The following is a 20,869-nucleotide window of genomic DNA, read 5'->3' as shown; positions in this document are numbered from 1 at the left end:
AAAAAAAAAAAAAAAGAAAGAAATTGGAAATTAATACATAATGGGTGTGGTGGCACAAACCTGTAGTCCCAGCTACTAGGGAGGCTAAGGTGGGAGAATCAACTGAGCCTGGGGAAGTCGAGGCTGTAGTGAGCCATGACTGCATCACAGTCTAGCCTGGGTGACAGGAGTGAGACCTGTCACCTGTCAAAAAAAAAAAAAAAAAGATGATTTGGTTCTTTTGGCCTCCTTGATTGGGTCCTGGGGTCACTTTAGAACTGATTTTCAGTTTTAGATTTACAGGTATATTAGAGGAATAGGAGTCATTTTGTCCTAACCAGTAATTTTATAGCTGAGAAAGCCATGGAACAAAGAAGACAGCTCAAGGCTACTCAGAGACAGAGCAGCTAAGCTGCCTTTGGAACCCAGGTGGTCTGACTTCCGGGCATGAGTCTCCAGTCTCTCCTGCTCAGCTTGGGGTCACCTGAGTGTGGCCTTCCTCCTGCAGTGGATACATGTCCTCAAAATCCCACTGAGAACAGCGGGACCAGAGGGCCGTGCAGCTGGCACGGAGGACAGTCTCCATAGCAGTGCTGTTTGTAACAGGGAAGACACAGAAAACGCCGGGGCCCTCTATGCCATGGACTATTCTGAAGCTATTAAAAAGAACGAGGAAGATCTAAATGCACTGGGAGGTAGTAATCCACAAGACACACTGTTCAGCGGAAAAAAACAATGTGCCGAACAGCAAATAAAGACTCCATGTGTATTTGAAAAGAGCACACAAACACACAGACACGAGTCTGTATAGAAATTCCTAGAAAGATACATATAACACTGTGAACAACACGATGGGTGTGGATGCTGAAGACCTTTACTTTTCATTTTACACCCCTTAGCAGTGCTTGAATTTTTAACCATGTGATTTTATTAGTTTTATAATAAAAATAGTATAAATATTTAAAATGTGAATGCTGGGGATTTTCTGTTTGTTTTACTCGTCATGCTTCTCTATTGTTTGACTTTTTCAACTACCATGTATTAACTCGCATAATTAGAAAAAGTATATTAAAAAGAAATACACATAAGCAATAATGTTCTGAATTGAATACTTGTTTTGTATCAATGCTGTTAGGACATGGGACCCAGAGAGATAATTAATGCTGCATAGGTGAGATCGGACTGTTACCTAGCAGTGATTTCTCAGATGGGGCATGGGTATGTGCGTGTGCGTGTGCGTGTGTGTGTGTATTTGTGTATGTGGCGCTGTGTGCCGGTTGTTTTTGGTAGCCACAATGACTAAGAAGGCTGCTACCGGCACTGAATACACTGAAGCTGGGAATGCTAAGACTGTCCTGCCCAAAATGCCAGTGGAGCTCTGTTGGGAAACACTGGTAGAATATTTAAAATAAGAGTTTTTAAATGTCCCTATCTCGTCCCTTATTTGAACTTCACATCCCCTTTGGGGTTAAAAAAAAAGGATTCATTATTGCTTCTTGTTGATAGAAAGGAAACACCTGAGAGGTAGGTTACCCGAAGGCCTCAGAAAGAGAGCTTTCTCCGAGAAAGAAAGGCAAAGGGTAGCAAGATTGTACCGAGCAACCAAGAGGCAAGAGCACTTAGGAATGCTTGTGCATGTAAGTATCATACCACAACTGTTACATCTCTTACCACAGTTAGTATAGGGTGGTATTCTCCCTATTTCACAGGTGAGTAAACTGAAGACTTCACTTTGACCACCAGCCCTAGGGCACTTGGCTAGTAAGTGGCTCAGCTCAAACCCGGGTCTGTAGGAGGTTTCCAAAGCCCTTGCTCATCACACTCCCTCATGTGGCCTTTCTCACAGCCATGCAGGGAGACCAGGTGCCACCTGGAAGCAATTTCTCCCCTGGTTTTCCCCAAGGACCCATGCTACTTTGGTAGGGAATTCACAGTAGGAAAGTAACCTCTGTCTGCCAGGGCCAATTACATAGTCTAGGATAAAAAGAGCAATGTGGGCCCAGACCCAGGCAAAACACTGGCTTCCCCACTCTCTGCCGCTGTGGAGGCAGCTGGGGTGGGAACAGGAAGAGGTGCAGGAAACCCCGTTCTATTTTGAGAAAATAGTTGGGTTTGATTATCCAATAATACCAAGCTATAAAGCTGCGACAACTATGGATTTTCCCTAAATTTGAAAAACAGTGACTCATTAACCTCGCATTCTGAAGGTAGATCTATTTAAAAGGAATTTAATTCCCTGTAACAGGCACTAAGGAGGAGTGAGAGTTACTGCAGAGGCAGACTTCTGCTAGGAAAAGGAGTTCAGGCCTGAGGGCACCTGCTGGAGAGGAGAGGCAAAGGAGAATGTGCAGCTTGTAAGAGGACTCCTTCCCACCATCCCACCGACCCTGCTCCCCTCACTGTGCGCTCTAATGTAGGCATATGGACTTCCGTTGCACCTGTGTTTTGTACTTTGTCCGTTTCTGATATCCTTAAGACTCATCTCAGTCACAACCTCTTCCGGGAAGTCCTGACTGACCAATCTAGCTGATTCAGGGCCCACAACCCCCTAGTGCTTGCTTTCTTGTACCGATCTCACTTGTCCCAGAACTCTTTCTCTGAGTTGACTGTGTGTTGCTTTAAGGATTCCACGGCTTAAAAGAGCATGGGCACTGAGACCTGCCTTCTGGATTTGTGGTGCTACGTGAACTCATTTTTCCTGCTGAAGAGAGTTTTGATGCGGATCTTGAACAAGAGCTGGACTTCACCAGGTGGGCGAGAGAAAGGAAGAAGAAATAACATGAACAAAAGAAAGCACAGAGGTATGGAAATATATGGTTAAGAAATGGGTCTTGAGTAGGAAGTAGAGAGGGTGTTTTGCCCAGCTTTTGAAATCAATCTTGTGGGGATAACCTACAATCTCACTTACTACCTGTGTGGCCAGAGGCAATGTACTTAGCTGTTTGCCCTTTGCTTTTCTCATTATAAGACTTTAATTGAATGTGTATAAATGGCTTACCACAGTACCAGGCATTCAGTGGGCACTCAATAAATTGTGGTTTTAAATATAATTATTCTGAAAAGAGATGCCTAACTCTCTTGTGGGATGACTTGGGTTCTACTGCTTCTTCGCATTGTTTGCTTAAAAATCCAGGATTTTGGCCGGGCGTGGTGGCTCATGCCTGTCATCCCAGCACTTTGGGAGGCCAAGATGGGTGGATCACCTGAGGTCAGGAGTTCGAGACCAGCCTGGCCAACATGGTGACACCCCATCTCTATTAAAAAAAAAAAAATCTAGGATTTCATAACCAACTTGTAATTATCTTTATTCATTCACAAACTTAATTCACTCATTTAATTGATTACTGAACAACTACTGTTGGCAAGATGTAATATGCTGTGATAGCCTCAATGCAAGATGAATTCCCAGACATGAAAAAGTTCAAAATCTTTTAAGGCACATGAGGCATAGACCCAAAGCTGTGATCAAGACAGAGACAAAGGGGAGTTGAAGATAAGATGCTAAGGGAGCCTGGAGGAAGAGGGAGCATTACAGCAAGAGAAATTCATTTATGAAAAGGGGGAATTTATGTCTTTTTTCTGGTTGCTTTTAAGATTTTCTCTTTATAATTGATTTTCAGCATTTTATTGTGGTTTTGTGTTTATTCTTGGGATTTGTTGAGTTTCCTGCATCTGTGGGCTTAGTTTAATTCAAATTTGAAAACATTTCAGCTATTATTTTTACTGTTTTCTTCTCTCTCTTCTGCTCATGAGACTCTACGTTAGACCACTTGACATTGTTCCACAGGTCACTGAAGTTCTGTTCATTTTTCTCGGCCTTTATTCTTCTCTCTTTCTGCTTCAGTTTGGACAGTTTTAATTTCCCTGTATTCAAGTTCATGAATCTTTTTATTCCACAGTGTACAATCTGCTGTTAAACTCATCAGTGAATTTTTATTTCAGATATTACATTTTTCAATTCAAGAATTTCAATTTGGGTCCATTTCTCTATCAAGGTGTTCTATTTGCTCACTCATTATATTCATATTTTTCTCTAACTCTTTGCACATATTTATAGTAGCCATTTTCAAAGTTATTTGCTAATTTTATCATTTCTATGATCTATGTTGCTACTGAGTAATTTTTCTCTTGGTTATGGGTTTCCTATCCTTCTTCCTTGTACCCATGATAATTTCTGATTTTACACTGCACATTACGGATATTAAGATGTTTGGGGGTCTGGATTTTGTTGTCTTCCTTAAAAAAGAGTTGAGTTTTTGCTTAGGTAGGCAGTTAATTTACTTGTAGATTAGCATGATAATTTCAAGGCTGATTTTAATCCCCATTAGATAAGGCCTAAAGTAGTCTTGACTCTATAACTAGATTAACCCTAATCCTAAAGCATAGCCTTTCTGCAGTCTATACTGGAAGTCTAGCATGTTCAGTAAGGTCCTTCCTTTCTGGATAGTTGGAACTGAAACATTCTCTCAGCATGCAGGTGCTTGGTAGTTGTTTTATTTCCTGGCAGTTGTTCTTTCTCCAGTAGATGTTCTCTGACCAGCCACATAAAGTTTTTCCTTGCCTATGTGAAGCCTGGTATTAATCAAAGGCTCATGAATACCTCGTTGCAGATTTCTGGAGCCTTTTCTCTCTAGTACTTTATCCCACAAATTCCAAACTTGTCAGTGGCCCTAACCTAGTAGGATGGCTGTGTTCCATTTGAACTCTGCTTTCTTGGAGTTTTATGAAGTTGCTCTAAGCTGAAAGCTGGAACAACCATGTAACTTGTGCAGTTTTCTACCTCTTGGAAGCCATAGCTTTATGCTGCCTTTTATCTAAAATTAGAACATAGTGATTTCATATATTGTGTTGATTTTTACAATCGTGTATAGTAGGATGGCTAGTCCAATTCCAGTTATTCTGAAGAGGGAGACCCAGGCATCTCAGATCAACTTCCCTTTTCCTAAGACTGTAAACTTCCCCTTTTCATTCCTAAGACTATAAATGGAAGCCCTTTTCATATGTAATTCCTAAGACTGTAAACTGAAACCCTTTTCATATGTAATTCATAAGACTGTAAACTGAGACCCTTTTCATATGTTAAGCTATAAACCTAAGATTCTTCCATGTGTAAGATCTAAAGCATAAGCCTATATAAAGAAGCCCCTCTTCCTTTGTTAGGGGAGCTTGGATATTAGGCAAATATGCCACCTGGCTCCCAGCCGAATAAACTCCTTCCTCCAATATTCAGTGTTCAAGAGATGTTTCCCGTGGCCGCTCCTGCAGCAATTCTGTCATGGCCAGAGTGGAAGGGTGGGAAATGGAGAACTGGAAAGGTTGTTTGAAGACTAGGGAAGATACAGACATAAGGCAATAAGTGAAGATATACTTCTTAGCAAGAGTGTTGTTATTCACTTCCAATAGTACCGAATATTAAACACATTTCATAAAGAGATCTTCCAAACAGGCTTTGTGTGGGTGACAAGGCCATTTTATTTCACACCTGGGTGCAAGCAGGCCGAATCTGAGAAAGGATAGGTGAAGGGGGTAAGGGTGGGAATTGGTTTTATAGGTTGGGGCAATTTTTGGGGGGAACAGGGGTATTACAGAGTAAGATCAGTTACAGTGGTGGGGGGTAGGGGCAAAGAGTATACATTACCCTAATTCAGTTACAATGGCAGTGAGGTAAGGCAAAAGAGTAGTTATGATGGTAGGGTGAGAGAGGAGTATTACATTATCATAAGAACAGTTAAGATGGCAGGGTGGGGTGAGAAGTATTCACATTATCCTAAGAACAGTGAAGATGGCAGGGTGGGGTGAGAAGTATTCACATTATCCTAGGAACAGTTAAGATGGCAGGGTGGGGTGAGAGGTTTGGGGGTGGGGATGATCAGCCAAGGCAGGCAGGACTTCAGACTTGCTGGGTCCAGGCTTGCACATGGAGACCTGACAAGTATCAATCTCTGTTTTGTGTTAGGCACTGGGGATTTTGTGGTGAATAAGGCAAATGGAGGCTTGTCCTAGTGGAGTTGACAGCTTTTTCTGATCTGTGTTTGTTTCAGCCATTGCCCAGATGTCTCCTCTGTGCAATTCACTGTGCTGGTGCAGGAAGCTGGTATTACAAAGAAGACTACAACACAATTCTGGTCTTCAGGGAGTTCGTATCTTTTGGGAGATATGAACTAAGAGATAAAGAGTTTCAGCATTAAATAGTGAGTAAGGTGACAAAGTTATGTCAAGGGTGCTATGGGAGATGGGAGATGGACTTGGAAGTCTAGCCTCCTCTGTGATATATGCACGGTGTTTCCTAGAACGAATAAGAGTTAACCAGGAGTGGAAGGGGTAGAGAAAGGCCCTTTGGACAACTGCAACAAGATAATCAAAATCACAGAGACACACGGTACTGACTGAAAACAAAGCATCTCAGTGTGATAGTAGGAGATAAGATGGGAGAGGCAGGTCTTGCATGCCATGTCAGGAGTTTAGATTTTGTCCTGAGGGCATTCGGGGAGCCATGGAAAGCTTTTAAGCAGAGGAGTGACATCCTGAAATCCTGTCCTTGACATCTCCCAGCTGGCAGGAAAAGCACTGAGTACTCAAAAGGGGATTTATGGAACTGAGGAGGGTTTAGAAGTCAATTATCTTCTGCTAGGAATTTGAAGGACCTTTTCACAAGAGCCATTTGGATTTCTAAAAAATAGTATAAGATCCTTACAAACAAATCCTATGGGTCAAAGTCTTGTCAACAGAAATACAGAAAAGTAGCAAATGCGGCAGGAGAAGACGTGCTTCTTGAGGAAGTGGTGGGTGGAAAAGAATTATAAAATTTTAAAGTTAGAATGGGCCTGGAAAATAATTTTTTTTTTTTTCTTAATTTAACATATTACACTGGAGGCAACTAAGATTCAGAGATGAGATGCAGAGGGAAGGTGGCAAGAAGGGCTTTCGGCTTTGGAGTTAAGCTGACCTCAGTTTGAATTCCTGGATTGGCCATTTTACTAGTGTAACCTTGGGTCAATCACTTAAGCTCTCTGAATGTTAGTTTCTTCACGTGCACAATGGGGGATAAGAAAACCCGACCTTGCTGAATTGCAGGAAGACTCACAAGACATCAGTGGAGTGGTTCCCACTGAGCCTAAACTGAGATTGCTTATGTAAGGTCATCAGCTCCTTAGCTACTCCTCTGCTCAGCTGATTTACATGAAGAGAATAATGTCACAGCAAGTACTGTTTGCTTGGGAACAGCCTTAAAAACTAGGGGGAATCGTAGTGGATTTTAAAGATGGCTGCAAGTTCTTTGGCACTAAACTCATCATGAGATAGGGCTTATTTTCTCTCCTTGTGAATCCTGGCTGGCCTTGTGACTACTTGAACTAATTGAATGCAGTAGATGCTAGCTCTGGGCCTACACCCCAAGAGAACAAGTAACCTATGCTACCGCCCTATTAGAACACTCTTGAGCTCCAACTACCATGAAAAGAAGTCTAAACCAGCTAATTGGAAAGACTACATGGACAGACAAAGGCGCCAGCCTTCCAACTGACCCTGTGAAGGCACGAAACACATGAATAAAGCCATCTTGGCTATTTTAGCCCCAGCCATGAGCTCCAGCCACCATGTGACTACGGCCTCATAAGAGACCCTGTGCAGAACTTACAGAGCTGCCCAGTCAATCCACAGAATTATGAAAAGTAATACATGGCTGCTATTTTCAGCCTTTGAGTTTGGGGATAGTTTGTCACACAGCAAAGGATATCTGGAAGAGATAGGAAGGTCTGCTCTCCTGCCTGGGCCCAGGGGGAACTCTGAGCCTTATTGGGAAGCTGAAGAGGCTAATTAAATAGTGGACCCAAGCAACGCTGCTTTGGGGCATAGGAACCAAGGGTAGCATAGAGTCAAGGCGAGGCTCCTCCTCTCCCTTTCTCTAGGAAAGAGCATGTTTATGGTACAGTGTAGACAGTGCACTGATTAAAGGTTTGCAGCTTTGGGATGACTTTGGGAATAACTCTAGGGCAGAAAAATGGTGGTCTTGTAGAGAGAGGGCTCCACCTGCAAGGGGAGAGGCATGGTGTCGCCTTCCCAGTGGCCTGTAGTCAGAGAGAATATTAGCAAGGGGTGTGATGTGAAGGTACCAAAGCAGAGTTCTTAAGTTGTAGGTCCTGTGCAAATTGTTGGTGGGGGGGGGAGGGTGGGGTGGGTATAGAAATAAAGGAAATTTGAATTATTTCTATCAATGTGACCACAGCTGCTGAGGACCAGGAACATTCATGATCTGTGTATAAAGCTCCTAACAGTGTTTGGTACATGGTAACTGCGCAGTGTGACACATGCCATTATTAGAAAAGTGGCCTTAAAATTCAGAGCAGTCCAGCATGTTCTCCCCATGAGAACGTGACCTCTGCCAAGAGCTCACACTATTCTCTGGAGACTCAGGCAAATCCCACCAGTCCCCAAAGTTTGCATATGTCCTTGTTTTGGAACAGAAGATAATACTCTGATTTGAGGGGTTATGACTCTGAATCTTAAAGCAAATGTTACTTTTCTTTGCTAGACCCTTTAACAAAGAAAGTTGGAAAAAATAAAATGACTGTTACAACTTTAAGACTGGTTAAACTCTGCCATATTTATAATTCAGGAGCTACCCACATACAAAGCACAGTGCCTCTCAGTAGGATGGCTGCCGGAGAAAGGACGTCCCACTACCACCTTTCACCCTAATGTTGAGAAGAAGAAAGGCCCTGAGCTTCAGCATCCACAGCTGGAATTTATCCATTGTTTCTTTCTCCCTGAAGTTTGGCTTTGATGAGTATGAAGACCCAGTGAACCTGTACATGCCTCAGGTCAGCAAGAGAAAGATAAGTTCTGGGCTGGCTTCTGTTATGGCTTAAATATATGCGTCCCTGCTGGGCGTGGTGGCTCAAGCCTGTAATCCCAGCACTTTGGGAGGCCGAGGCGGGTGGATCACGAGGTCGAGAGATCAACATGGTGAAAACCCGTCTCTACTAAAAATACAAAAAACTAGCTGGGCGTGGTGGCGCATGCCTGTAATCCCAGCTACTCAGGAGGCTGAGGCAGGAGAATTGCCTGAGCCCAGGAGGTGGAGGTTGCAGTGAGCCAAGATCGCGCCATTGCACTCCAGCCTGGGTAACAAGAGTGAAACTCCGTCTCAAAAAAACAAACAAACAAACAAAACAAAACAAAAAAACCAACAAATATATGCGTCCCTTTAGAATTCATATGTTGAACCCCTACCTATACTGTGATGGCATTGGAAGGTGGAGTCTTTTTAGGAGGTAATCAGGTTTAGATAAGGTCATGAGGATGGGACCCTCATCATGGGATCAGTGCCTATTAAGAGAAGGAAAAGAGAGAGGTCTTCTCTTTCTCCTCTGTCTTTCCTTGATGTACACACTGAGGAAAGGCCATGTGAACACATAGTGAAAAGGCAGCTGTCTATCAGCCAGGACCTATGCCCTCACCAAAAACCAAATCTACTGGCACCTTGATCTTGGACTTGCCAGCTTCGAGAAATGTGAGACATAAATGTCTGTTGTTCAAGCCACTAGTCCATGATATTTTGTTATAGCAACCCAAGCTGATTAAGATAGCTTCTTTGCTCAGTGCTCAATGGAAGCACACCCAGCCTTCATGGTACAGTACAAAAGCACTGAAAGATGGAAAACCAGCCGGGCGCGGTGGCTCAAGCCTGTAATCCCAGCACTTTGGGAGGCCGAGGCGGGTGGATCACGAGGTCAAGAGATCGAGACCATCCAGGTCAACATGGTGAAACTCCGTCTCTACTAAAAATACAAAAAATTAGCTGGGCATGGTGGCGCGTGCCTGTAATCCCAGCTACTCAGGAGGCTGAGGCAGGAGAATTGCCTGAACCCAGGAGGCGGAGGTTGTCGTGAGCCGAGATCGCGCCATTGCACTCCAGCCTGGGTAACAAGAGCGAAACTCCATCTCAAAAAAAAAAAAAAAAGATGGAAAACCAGACTGGAAATCTAGCTCAGTCAGTTTCAAGCTGGAAGACACTAGGCAAGTCATTTAACCTCTCTGAGCTTCATTTTATCTTTGAAATGGCATTAACAACATTGCTCTGTCAGTTTCACATAGAAGTCGTTAGAATCAAAAAAGATTTAAGGAGACTTTAGAAATTATAGGGGGGATTTTGGTCTATGGCCAAATGTGGAGGTTGGCAAATCATCACCTCTCAAAAGGAACTATAAAGTTAGACAAAACTGATAAAAATAACTATTTAATGTTCTGGAAATTGACCGAAGGCATACAATGATCTCAGAAGTGATTATACTTGAAAAACTGCTATATTTTAGGTGAGAACAGTGGGAATCAGTGGTGTTATCATCTTGGGCTTGTCCTGTCTACCACACCTTGGTCAGCACAGAAGTTCTGCCAGGGTGAGGTTGCTACTGCCAGTGTGAGGTTGCTATGAGGATTGGCAACTTGGCTTATGAGATCAATGGAAACAGCAGCGGATGGCCATGGCCAGAGGCATTGTCAGTAAAAGTAACGACTCCTGGCAGCAGGTAAGTGGGGAGAGCCAATGGTTCTAGTAGCATACGGTCATAGTTGGACAAGCATGTTTTGGTTGACATGTGAATGAATAGTGGAGACCAGAGAGGTTCCAGACTATTCTCATACTTCGGGCTAACCCTGAGGATGCGTAAATGAATACATGCATACATACAGGAGACGTAAAAGGACCCAGTGGCAATCAAAAGCCAGACAGATTTGAAAGTGACCTAAACTTTGAATATACTTCCCTTCATCTCACATCTCCATTGGCAGACACCTGGCTCAAATGCCTGCAGGTGTTTTAAGCACAGTCTCTGTCCAATCACTGGTTGACCAATAAGCTATATAGTCAGAAGCTGACATGTGACAAGAAAAAAAAAATGATTAGGGACACCAGTGGTTACACTGTAGGAGAGAAACATTTAACAGATTTAGTCCAGACATGTTCTAAACAAAAATAAACAATAAAGAAAAAGAGAGCAGTAACAACAATCTTCATAGAGAAAAATTAAAATCTAGAGTTGCTATGATACAGTAACTGAAGTGTCCAGTTTTTAACAATAAAATCAAAATTTCAAGATATGTATACAAAGAAACAGGAAAGTGTGACCTATACTTAGCAAGGAAAGTAGTCAACAGAAACTGACTGAGAGTGGGACAACATTAAGCACAACAGCAAACATATAAAAAAAGGCTCCAGGAGAGGAGAAAGAGAGAAAACAGAGAAAGAGAAGAGAGAGGTGCAGAGGAAATATTTGAAGAAATAATGACTAAAACTTCCCTGCATTTGACGGAAAACATTAATCTATACATCCAAGAAGCAAAATGCACCTCTAGTAAATAAATGAAAAGAGATCCATACAGAGATACATCGTAGTCAAACTGTTGAAAGCCAAACACAGAGAGAAAATCTTGAAAATAATAAGATAAAAATGGCTCATTATGTATAGGAAAACATCAATATGGTCCCTTCTCTCTTCCTCCACATTGCCTACGGAGGTGGCAGCCATCTCCTCCTAGGCATCATGGCCGCCCTTAGACCCCAGGTGAAACCCAAGATCATCAAAAAGAGAACCAAGAAGTTCATCCAGCATCAGTCAGACTGGTATGTCAAAATTAAGCATAACTGGCAGAAACCCAAAGGTATTGACAACAGGGTTCGTAGAAGGTTCAAGGGCCAGATCTTGATGCCTAACACTGGTTATGGGAACAAGAAAACAAAGCACATGCTGCCCAGTGGTTTCCAGAAATTTCTGGTCCACAACGTCAAGGAGCTGGAAGTGCTGCTGATGTGCAACAAATCTTACTGTGCTGAGACTGCTCACAATGTTTCTTCCAAGAACCTCAAAGCCATCATGGAAAGACCTGCCCAGCTGGCCATCAGAGTCACCAATGCCAGGCTGTGCAGTGAAGAAAATGAGTAGACAGCTTGTATGCATGTTTTGTGTTTAAATAAAACTGGCATCTTCTTTCAAAAAAAAAAAAAAAAAAAAAAAAAGGAAAGGATCAATAGGATTAACAGCTGACTTCTCATATTAAACAATGGAGGGCATATCAGAGCTGTTAGAGAAATAACAGTCAATTAACAATTTTTTATCCAGCAAAACTATCCTTAAAAATTGAAGGCAAAATAAAGAGATTCTCAGATAAACAAAGACTGAGAGAATTTACTGGTAGGAGACCTGTCTTACTTGTCTTAATCAAGTCTTTTAAGCTGAAAGGAAACAATACTGAGATGCCGTCAAATACACAGGAAGAAATGGAAAATACGTACATTAATAAAAATAAACCTAACAATATAAATTTTCTCATTTCTTCTCTTAACATCTTTCAAAAATATAAGATTGAGTAAAACAGTAACACTGAATAATTAAGTTTTTAACATGTATAGATATATATGTGTGACAGAAATAGCAAAAGAAAGAAGAAAGGAATAGAGCCATCTTAGAGCATAGTTTTCATGTTTCAGTGAAATTGGTGGGATTAATCTGAAATAGATTGTGACAAATTAAAATGTATTTTGTATTCCCTAGAGCAACCACTAAAAGAATCCTCCAAGTACAGTTTAAAAAATCATCAAAGGTATTACAATGCTACATAAAAACTTTATTTAACATAAAAACGGTAGTAGAGTAGAAACAGTGAAATAAAGAAGACAGGGAAGTTATAAAAAACAAATAGGAAAAGCCAGGTGCAGTAGCTCACGCCTGTAATCTAGCACGCTGGGAGGCCAAGGCAGGTGGATCACCTGAGGTCAGGAGTTCAAGACCAGCCTGGACAACATGGTGAAACCCTGTCTCTACTAAAAGTACAAAAATTAGCCAGGCGTGGTGGCACATGCCTGTAGGCCCAGCTACTTGGGAGGCTGAGGCAGGAGAATCACTTGAACCTGGGAGGTAGAGTTTGCAGTGAGCCAAGATTGCACCACTGCACTCCAGCCTGGGCAACAAAGTGAGAGTCCATCTCAAAAAAAAAAAAAAAAAGGGAGAGTGGCTAATGTAAATCCAATCATATAAATAAGACATTGAATATGACCTAAAGGACCCAATCAAAAGGCTGATACTGTGAGAGCAGATAAACAAGCAAGATCCAATTACATATTTTCTACAGAAACAAGCTTTAGATTGTAAGACACAAACAACTTCAAAGTAAAAGAATGGAGCCAGCAGAAATGCCTGCCACTGAGAGGCTGGAACATAAGGAAGACTGATACATTCTAAGCAGATCTTCAGAGGGAAGGCATTGATAGTGGATGAAGGGAAGATGCAGATGCTGGGCTGAAGGGGGAGGAAGCTGAGAACGCTGCATGAGGCTACTGAGCACCAGCCTGGCCCTCAGCAACTCCTGGAGAAGGGGTGAGTTAACAGGCAAGGAATAGCATGCTCTTGCCATGAATATCCAGAATCCTGGCAGCAGGAGACCTCCCAAATCCCATGGACACTTGAGCTGGCAAGGAGAGATGCTTAGAGATGTGGTAGGAGCAGGATTCCAGCCTGTGCAGAGCCCAAAGGGTTTGATCAGGAACATTTGCAGTAGAGCATGGCCAGAGATGGCCATTCTCCATGGCTCACTATTCTCCTCTGGGAGACTTTAGCCTTGAGGGGGACTGGTGAAGCTGGACAGAGCAGGGTGGTCTTGCATGTAAGACAGGGCCAGTCCAAACTAAGTGTCCTCCTGTATGCTGGCCTCTTTTGGGACTCCAATTTGGCCTTGCCTACTTGCAACACATCCTTGGATGCCTAACCAGGGTGCTTCCTGGGGGCTCTCATCATAGCTCATTTGTCAGCAGACCATGCCTGACCATTGGAGAACTCCAGCAGAACAACCTAGTCAAAGTGCACTAACTCACCTGCACTCTTCCCTCAACCACCACAGCCTCCCTTCACTGTTTTCCTGGCGTGCATTCATCCATAGTTCCTTCCCCTGTGTTTCTGGTGTATCCAGGGTACACCTGGCTTCCCTGCCTGCACCAACACATATGTACAAGCATACCTCACTGCACTAAATGGCATGAACACACCCTGCTGTCTCCATACCCCCACTGATACATGGGTATCTGGTTGTGCTGCCATTGCCGACATAAAAACACATATGAACACTAGTGGCCCTGTACCTCCCCTGCACTGCCACCCCTTCCATAAACTTGTGCACAGAGGCTGGCAGCTTTGTGCCTGCCAGCATCCCGCTCCTGCCAGTGCAAGTGCACGCAGGAATGTTGCAGTCTCAATTCTGCTAGTACTCTGCCCCAGCCAACACATGTGTACTCTGCCATGCTGTTGCAGCTGCTGACATGTGCAAGTGAACATGGATGGATCCTGCTGCCACTGCCCCAATGAAGTGCTTTGGCCAGCACCACCCATTGGAGTGCTGTGGCTGGTGCACTGGGAACACCTCAGCCCCTCCAATGCAGCAGGTTCATAACCTCGAGAACAAAGGCAGGGGCCCTGAGTTACAGTACCCATCCCAAAACTGCCAAGCTGAGCCTTGGCTCCCTAAAATCATCCAGAAAGAAGGCTAGTTGACTGAATCCACCCTATACCAAAATCAAACCCCCAAGAGCATCAAAGAAGATAAAAGAAAAAAAAAACCACTATTGGAAGGATAGCAAATGTAAAGACTGAAAGAACACCAGCCCACACAGATGAGAAAGAACCTGTGCAAAAATTGTGACATTTAAAAAGCCAAAGTGTCTTCTCATCTCAAAATAACTGAACTAGCTTCCCAGCAATAATTCTTAACCAGGATGAAATGGCCAAAATTAAAGAAATAGAATTCACATTATGAATAAGAGCAAAGATCATCAGGATTCAGAAGAAACCCAATCCAAGGATTCTAAGGAATATAACAGAACAATACAGGAGATGAAAGACAAAAATCGCCAATTTTAAGAAATGAACCAGGAGAGGGATCCAAGATGGCCAGTTAGGAGCAACTCAGCATTGAAGCTCCCAGTGAAAGCATGGAGGGTGAGTGGATGCCACATTTCCAGACGGATTTTTATTGCCCACAGACCATGAGATTCCCAGGTAGAGGAGCCCCATGGGTTGCCAGCATGGCTGGTTTGGCTGGCGCAGCTGTTTTGGCTGGCGTGGCTATTTTTGCTGGCATCACTGTTTTGCCGGTGCCCCAGCGTGGTGGTTCTCCATACAAAATACACAGGTCCTGGTGCTGTTTTAGCTGATGATTGGGTCGTCCATTCATCTGATTAAAAAAGGGGACTGAAACAGGGAGCCAGGCCAGAAGATTCCTGGGCAAAAAAGCGCCATGAATCTCAGCACCGCTGTTTCAGCTGATGCGTGGGTTACTGCATGAGAAATCACACAGATTCCGGTGCCTTTTCAACGGGCGACTGGAACACCTGGGAGACAGTCGACCATTCAACTTAAAAAAAAAAAAAAAAAAAAGGCTCTGAGGCAGGGAGCCAGGTGATCAGGCTTGGCTGCTCCCACCTCCACAAAAAAACAGCAATACGGAAATGCTCTGGATTGAGTTTCACAGCAAGCACAGCTGAACGTGGGATGGCCCAGCTCTGTGGGGGAGGGGTGGCCGCCATTACTGAGGCAGTCTACCACTATGGAGGTAGTTTGCCATTGCTGAGGCACCCCGCTATTGCCGAGGCAGGCCACCACTACCGAGAGAGTCTGCCATCATAGAGGTGGGCTGCCATTGCTGAGGCAGTTCTAAATACACCCGTATAAACAGGACTGCAGGGAAGTTTACACGGCAGCTGGGTGTAGCCCATAGTAGCTCAGCAAAGCCTCTGCAGGCAGACAGTGACTAGGCTGCCTCCTCGCTGGGCAGGGCAGCCCTGAAAAAAGGCAGCAGCACAACAGAAACTCATAAATAAAGCCCTAACTCCATGGGACAGAGCACCTGGGAAAAAAAAAAGGGGGGGGGTTGGTTTTATGAGTTCTGCTTCAGCAGACTTAAACGTCCCTGCCCAGCAGCTCTGAATGAACAACAGAACTCACAGCTCAGCACTTGAGCTCCTATAAAGCACAGACTATCTCCTCAAGCAGCTCCCTGAACCCTGTATATCCAAAGAGTCACTTCATAAAGGAGAGCTCAGACTGACATCTGGCGGGTGTCCTTCTGGGACAAAGATAGCATAAGAAGAAACAGGTAGCAAAGCTTACCGTTTTGCAGCCACTGCAGGTGATCCCCAGGAAAGCAGGGCCTGGAGTGGACCTCAACAGTCCTACAGCAGAGGGGCCAGACTGTCAGAAGGAAAACTAAGAAACAGAAAGAAATAACTTCACCATCAACAAACTGGACATCACTCAGAGACCCAATATGAGAGTCAACAACTACAAAGACAACAGGTGGATAAATCCACAAAGACGGGAAGAAACCAGCACAAAAGGGATGAAAACACCCGAAACCAGAACGTTTCTCCTCCTACAAGGGATCATAACTCCTCACCAGCAAGGGAACAAGGCTGGATGGAGAATGAGCGTGATGAATTGACAGAATCAGGCTTCAGAAGGTGGGTAATAAGAAACTTCTGTGAGCTAAAAGAACATGTTCTAACCCAATGCAAAGAAACTAAGAACCTTGAAAAAAGATGTGATGAAATGCTAACGAGAGTAGACAACTTAGAGAGGAAGACAAGTGAATTGATGGAGCTGAAAAACACAACACGAGAACTTCATAAAGCATACAAGTTTCAACAGCCGAATTGATCAAGTAGAAGAAAGGATATCAGAGGTCAAAGATCAACTCAATGAAATAAAACAAGAAGGCAAGATTAGAGAAAAAAGGGTAAAAAGGAATGAACAAAGTCTCCAAGAAACATGGGACTATGTGAAAAGACCTAATCTACGTTTGATAGGTGTACCAGAATGTGACAGACAGAATGAATCCAAGCCGGAAAATACTCTTCAGGATATTATCCAGGAAAACTTCCCCAAGCTAGCAAGGCAGGCCAATATTCAAGTCCAGGAAATACAGAGACCACCACAAAGATATTCCTCAAGAAGAGCAAGCCCAAGGCACATAATTGTCAGATTCACCAGAGTTGAAATGAAGGAGAAAATGCTAAGGGCAGCCAGAGAGAAAGGTCGGATTACCCACAAAGAAAAGCCCATCAGACTCACAGCAGATCTTTCAGCAGAAACCCTACAAGCCAGAAGAGTGTGGGGGCCAATATTCAACATCCATAAAGAAAAGAACTTTCAACCCAGAATTTCATATCCAGCCAAACTAAGCTTCATAAGAGAAGGAAAAATAAAATCCTTTGTGAACAAGCAAGTACTCAGAGATTTCATCACCACCAGGCCTGCTTTACAAGAGTTCCTGAAAGAGGCATTAAACATAGAAAGGAACAACCAGTATCAGTCACTCCAAAAACATACCAAATGGTAAAGAGCATCAACACAATGAAGAAACTGCATCAACTAACAGGCAAAACAGCAAGCTGGCATCAAAATGGCAGGATGAAATCTACACATAACAATATTAACCCTAAATGTAAATGAGCGAAATGCCCCAATCAAAAGACAAAGACTGGCAAATTGGATAAAAAACGAAAACCCATCTATGTGCTGTATCCAGGAAACCCATCTCACATGCAAGGATACACAAAGGCTCAAAATAAAGGGATGGAGGAAGATTTACCAAGCAAATGGAGAGCAAAAAAAGCAGGAGTTGCAATTCTCGTCTTTGATAAAAGAGACTTTAAACCAACAAAGATGAAAAGAGACAAAGAAGGACATTACATAATGGTAAAAGGATCAATGCAACAAAAAGAGCTAACAATCCTAAATATGTACGCACCCAACACAGGAGCACCCAGATACATAAGGCAAGTTCTTAATGACTTACAAAGAGACTTAGACTCCTACACAATAATCATGGGAGACTTTAACACCCCATTGTCAATATTAGACAGATCAACAAGACAGAAAATTAACAAGGATATCCAGGACTTGAACTCAGACTGGACCAAGCAAACCTAATAGACATTTACAGAACTCTCCACGCCAAATCCATAGAATAGACTTTCTTCTCAGCACCACATCACACCTACTCTAAAATTGACCACATGATTGGAAGTAAATCACTCCTCAGCAAATGCAAAAGAACGGAAATCATAACAGTCTCTCAGACCACAGTGCAATCAAGTTAGAACTCAGAACTGAGAAACTAACTTAGAATTGCACAGCTTCATGGAAACTGAACAACTGCTTTGAATGTTGACTGGATAAACAGTGAAATGAAGGCAGAAATAAAGATGTTCTTTCAAACCATCAAGAATGAAGACACAACGTACCAGAAGCTCTGGGACACATTTAAAGCAGTGTCTAGAGGAAAATATATAGCAATAAATGCCCACATGAGAAGCAAGGAGAGATCTAAAATGAACACCATATAGTCAAAACTGAAAGAGCTAGAGGAGCAAGATCAAAACAACTCAAAACCTAGCAGAAGACAAGAAATAACTAAGATCAGAGCAGAACTGAAGGAGAGAGAGAGACACAAAAAAACCTTCAAAAAAATCAATAAATCCAGGAGCTGTTTTTTTGAAAAGATCAACAAAATAGACGGACCACTAGCCATGTTAATACAAAAGAAAAGAGAGAATAATCAAATAGAGGCAATAAAAAATGATAAAGGGGATATTACCACAGATTCCACAGAAATATAAACCATCATCAGAGATTATTACAAACAACTCTATGCACATAAACTAGTAAACCTGGAAGAAATGGATAAATTCCTGGACACTTGCATCCTCCCAAGCCTAAACCAGGAAGAAGTCGAAACCCTGAATAGACCACTAACAAGGTCCGAGGTTGAGGCAGCAATTAAGAGTCTACCACCCAAAAAACGCCCAGGTCCAGATGGTTTCACAGCCGAATTCTACCAGACATACGAAGAGGAGCTGGTACCATTCCTTCTGAAACTATTCCAAACAATCCAAAAAGAGGGAATTCTTCCCAAATCATTTTATGAAACTAACATCATCCTGATACCAAAACCCGGCAGAAACTCAGCAAGAAAAGAAAACTTCAGGCCAATATCCATGATGAACATAGATGCAAATATCTTCAATAAAATACTGGCAAACCAATTTCAACAGCACATCAAAAAGCTTATCCACCATGATCACGTAGGATTCATCCCGGGGATGCAAGGCTGATTCCACATACGCAAGTCTATAAACGTAATTCACCACATAAACAGAACCAAAGACAAAAACCACATGATTATCTCAATTGATGCAAAGAAGGCCTTTGACAAAATTCAATAGCCCTTTATGCTAAAAACCCTCAGTACACTATCTATTGATGGAACATATCTCAAAATAATAAAAGCTATTTATGACAAACCAACAGCCAATATCACACTGAATGGGCAAAAACTGGAAGCATTCCCTTTGAAATTCGGCACTAGACAAGGATGCCCTCTCTCACCACTCCTATTCAATATAGTACTGGAAGTTCTAGCCAGAGCAATCAGACAAGAAGAAATAAAGGCTATTCAAATAGGAAAGGCGGAAGTCAAATTGTCTCTATTTGCGGACGACATGATTGTATATCTACAAGACCCCATTTTCTCAGCCCAAAATCTCTTGAAACTGATAAACAACTTCAGGAAAGTCTGAGGATACAAAACCAATGTGCAAAAATCACGAGCATTCCTATACACCAATAACAGACTTAAGGAGAGCCAAATCAAGAATGAACTGCCATTCACAATTGCTACAAAGAGAATAAAATACCTAGGAATACAACTAACAAGGAACGTAAAGGACCTCTTCAAGGAGAACTACAAACCACTGCTCAATGAAATAAGAGAGGACACAAATAGCTGGGTGCGGTGGCTCAAGCCTGTAATCCCAGCACTTTGGGAGGCCGAGGTGGGTGGATCACAAGGTCAAGAGATCGAGACCATCCTGGTCAACATGGTGAAACCCTGTCTCTACTAAAAATACAAAAAATTAGCTGGGCATGGTTGTGTGTGCCTGTAATCCCAGCTACTCAGGAGGCTGAGGCAGGAGAATTGCCTGAACCCAGGAGGCGGAGGTTGCGGTGAGCCGAGATCGCGCCATTGCACTCCAGCCTGGGTAAAAGAGCAAAACTCTGGCTCAAAAAAAAAAAAAAAAAAAAAAGAAAAAAAAGAGAGGACACAAACAGATGGAGAAACATTCTATGTTTACGGTTAGGAAGAATCAATATCGTGAAAATGGCCATACTGCCCAAAGTAACTTACAGATTCAACACTATCCCCATCAAGCTACCGATGACCTTCTTCACAGAACTGGAAAAAACCACCTTAAACTTCATATGGAAAAAAAAAAAAAAAAAGAGACCCTACATAGCCAAGTCAATTCTAAGCAAAAAGAACAAAGCAGGAGGCATCATACTGCCTGACTTTAAACTATACTACAAGGCTACAGTAATCAAAACAGCATGGTACTGGTACCAAAACAGAGATATAGACCAATGGAGTAAAACAGAGGCCTTGGAGGCATCACAACACATCTACAACCATCCGATCTTTGACAAACCTGACAAAAACAAGCAATGGGGAAAAGATTCCCTGTATAATAAATGGTGTTGGGAAAACTGGGTAGCCATGTGCAGAAAACAGCAACTGGACCCCTTTCTGACACCTCACACTAAAATTAACTCCAGATGGATTAAAGACTTAAACATAAGACCTAACACCATAAAAACCCTGGAAGAAAACATAGGCAAAACCATTCAGGACATAGGCGTAGGCAAGGACTTCATGACCAAAACACCAAAAGCATTGGCAACAAAAGCGAAAATAGACAAAAGGGACCTAATCAAACTCCACAGCTTCTGCACAGCAAAAGAAACAGTCATTAGAGTGAACTGGCAACCAACAGAATGGGAAAAAATTTTTG

At 42.8% G+C, this 20,869-nt stretch overlaps 2 protein-coding genes across 6 annotated transcripts in view; one reads left to right on the top strand and one right to left on the bottom strand.

Moving 5' to 3' along the window:
• The window catches only part of TENM4 (teneurin transmembrane protein 4), a 3,045,593-nt gene that overhangs the window by 343,190 nt on the left and 2,681,534 nt on the right, over window positions 1-20,869 (bottom strand). The window lies entirely within an intron of this gene.
• On the top strand, window positions 11,520-11,946 carry LOC101054089 (large ribosomal subunit protein eL32-like). Its single transcript, XM_039462258.2, has one exon. It carries the CDS (start codon window positions 11,520-11,522, stop codon window positions 11,916-11,918), a length of 399 nt encoding a protein of 132 aa, XP_039318192.1. The 3' UTR covers window positions 11,919-11,946.

This window comes from Saimiri boliviensis, chromosome 6 (assembly GCF_048565385.1).
Source record: "Saimiri boliviensis isolate mSaiBol1 chromosome 6, mSaiBol1.pri, whole genome shotgun sequence".
Lineage (NCBI taxonomy): Eukaryota > Metazoa > Chordata > Mammalia > Primates > Cebidae > Saimiri > Saimiri boliviensis.
Note: the sequence above shows the minus strand (reverse complement) of the source record. Positions and strands in the feature narration are given on the sequence as shown.

What these genes read in the sequence shown, in the direction of transcription:
- LOC101054089 (XM_039462258.2), top strand. Translation starts at nt 11,520, where the DNA reads ATGGCCGCCCTTAGACCCCAGGTGAAACCCAAGATCATCAAAAAGAGA.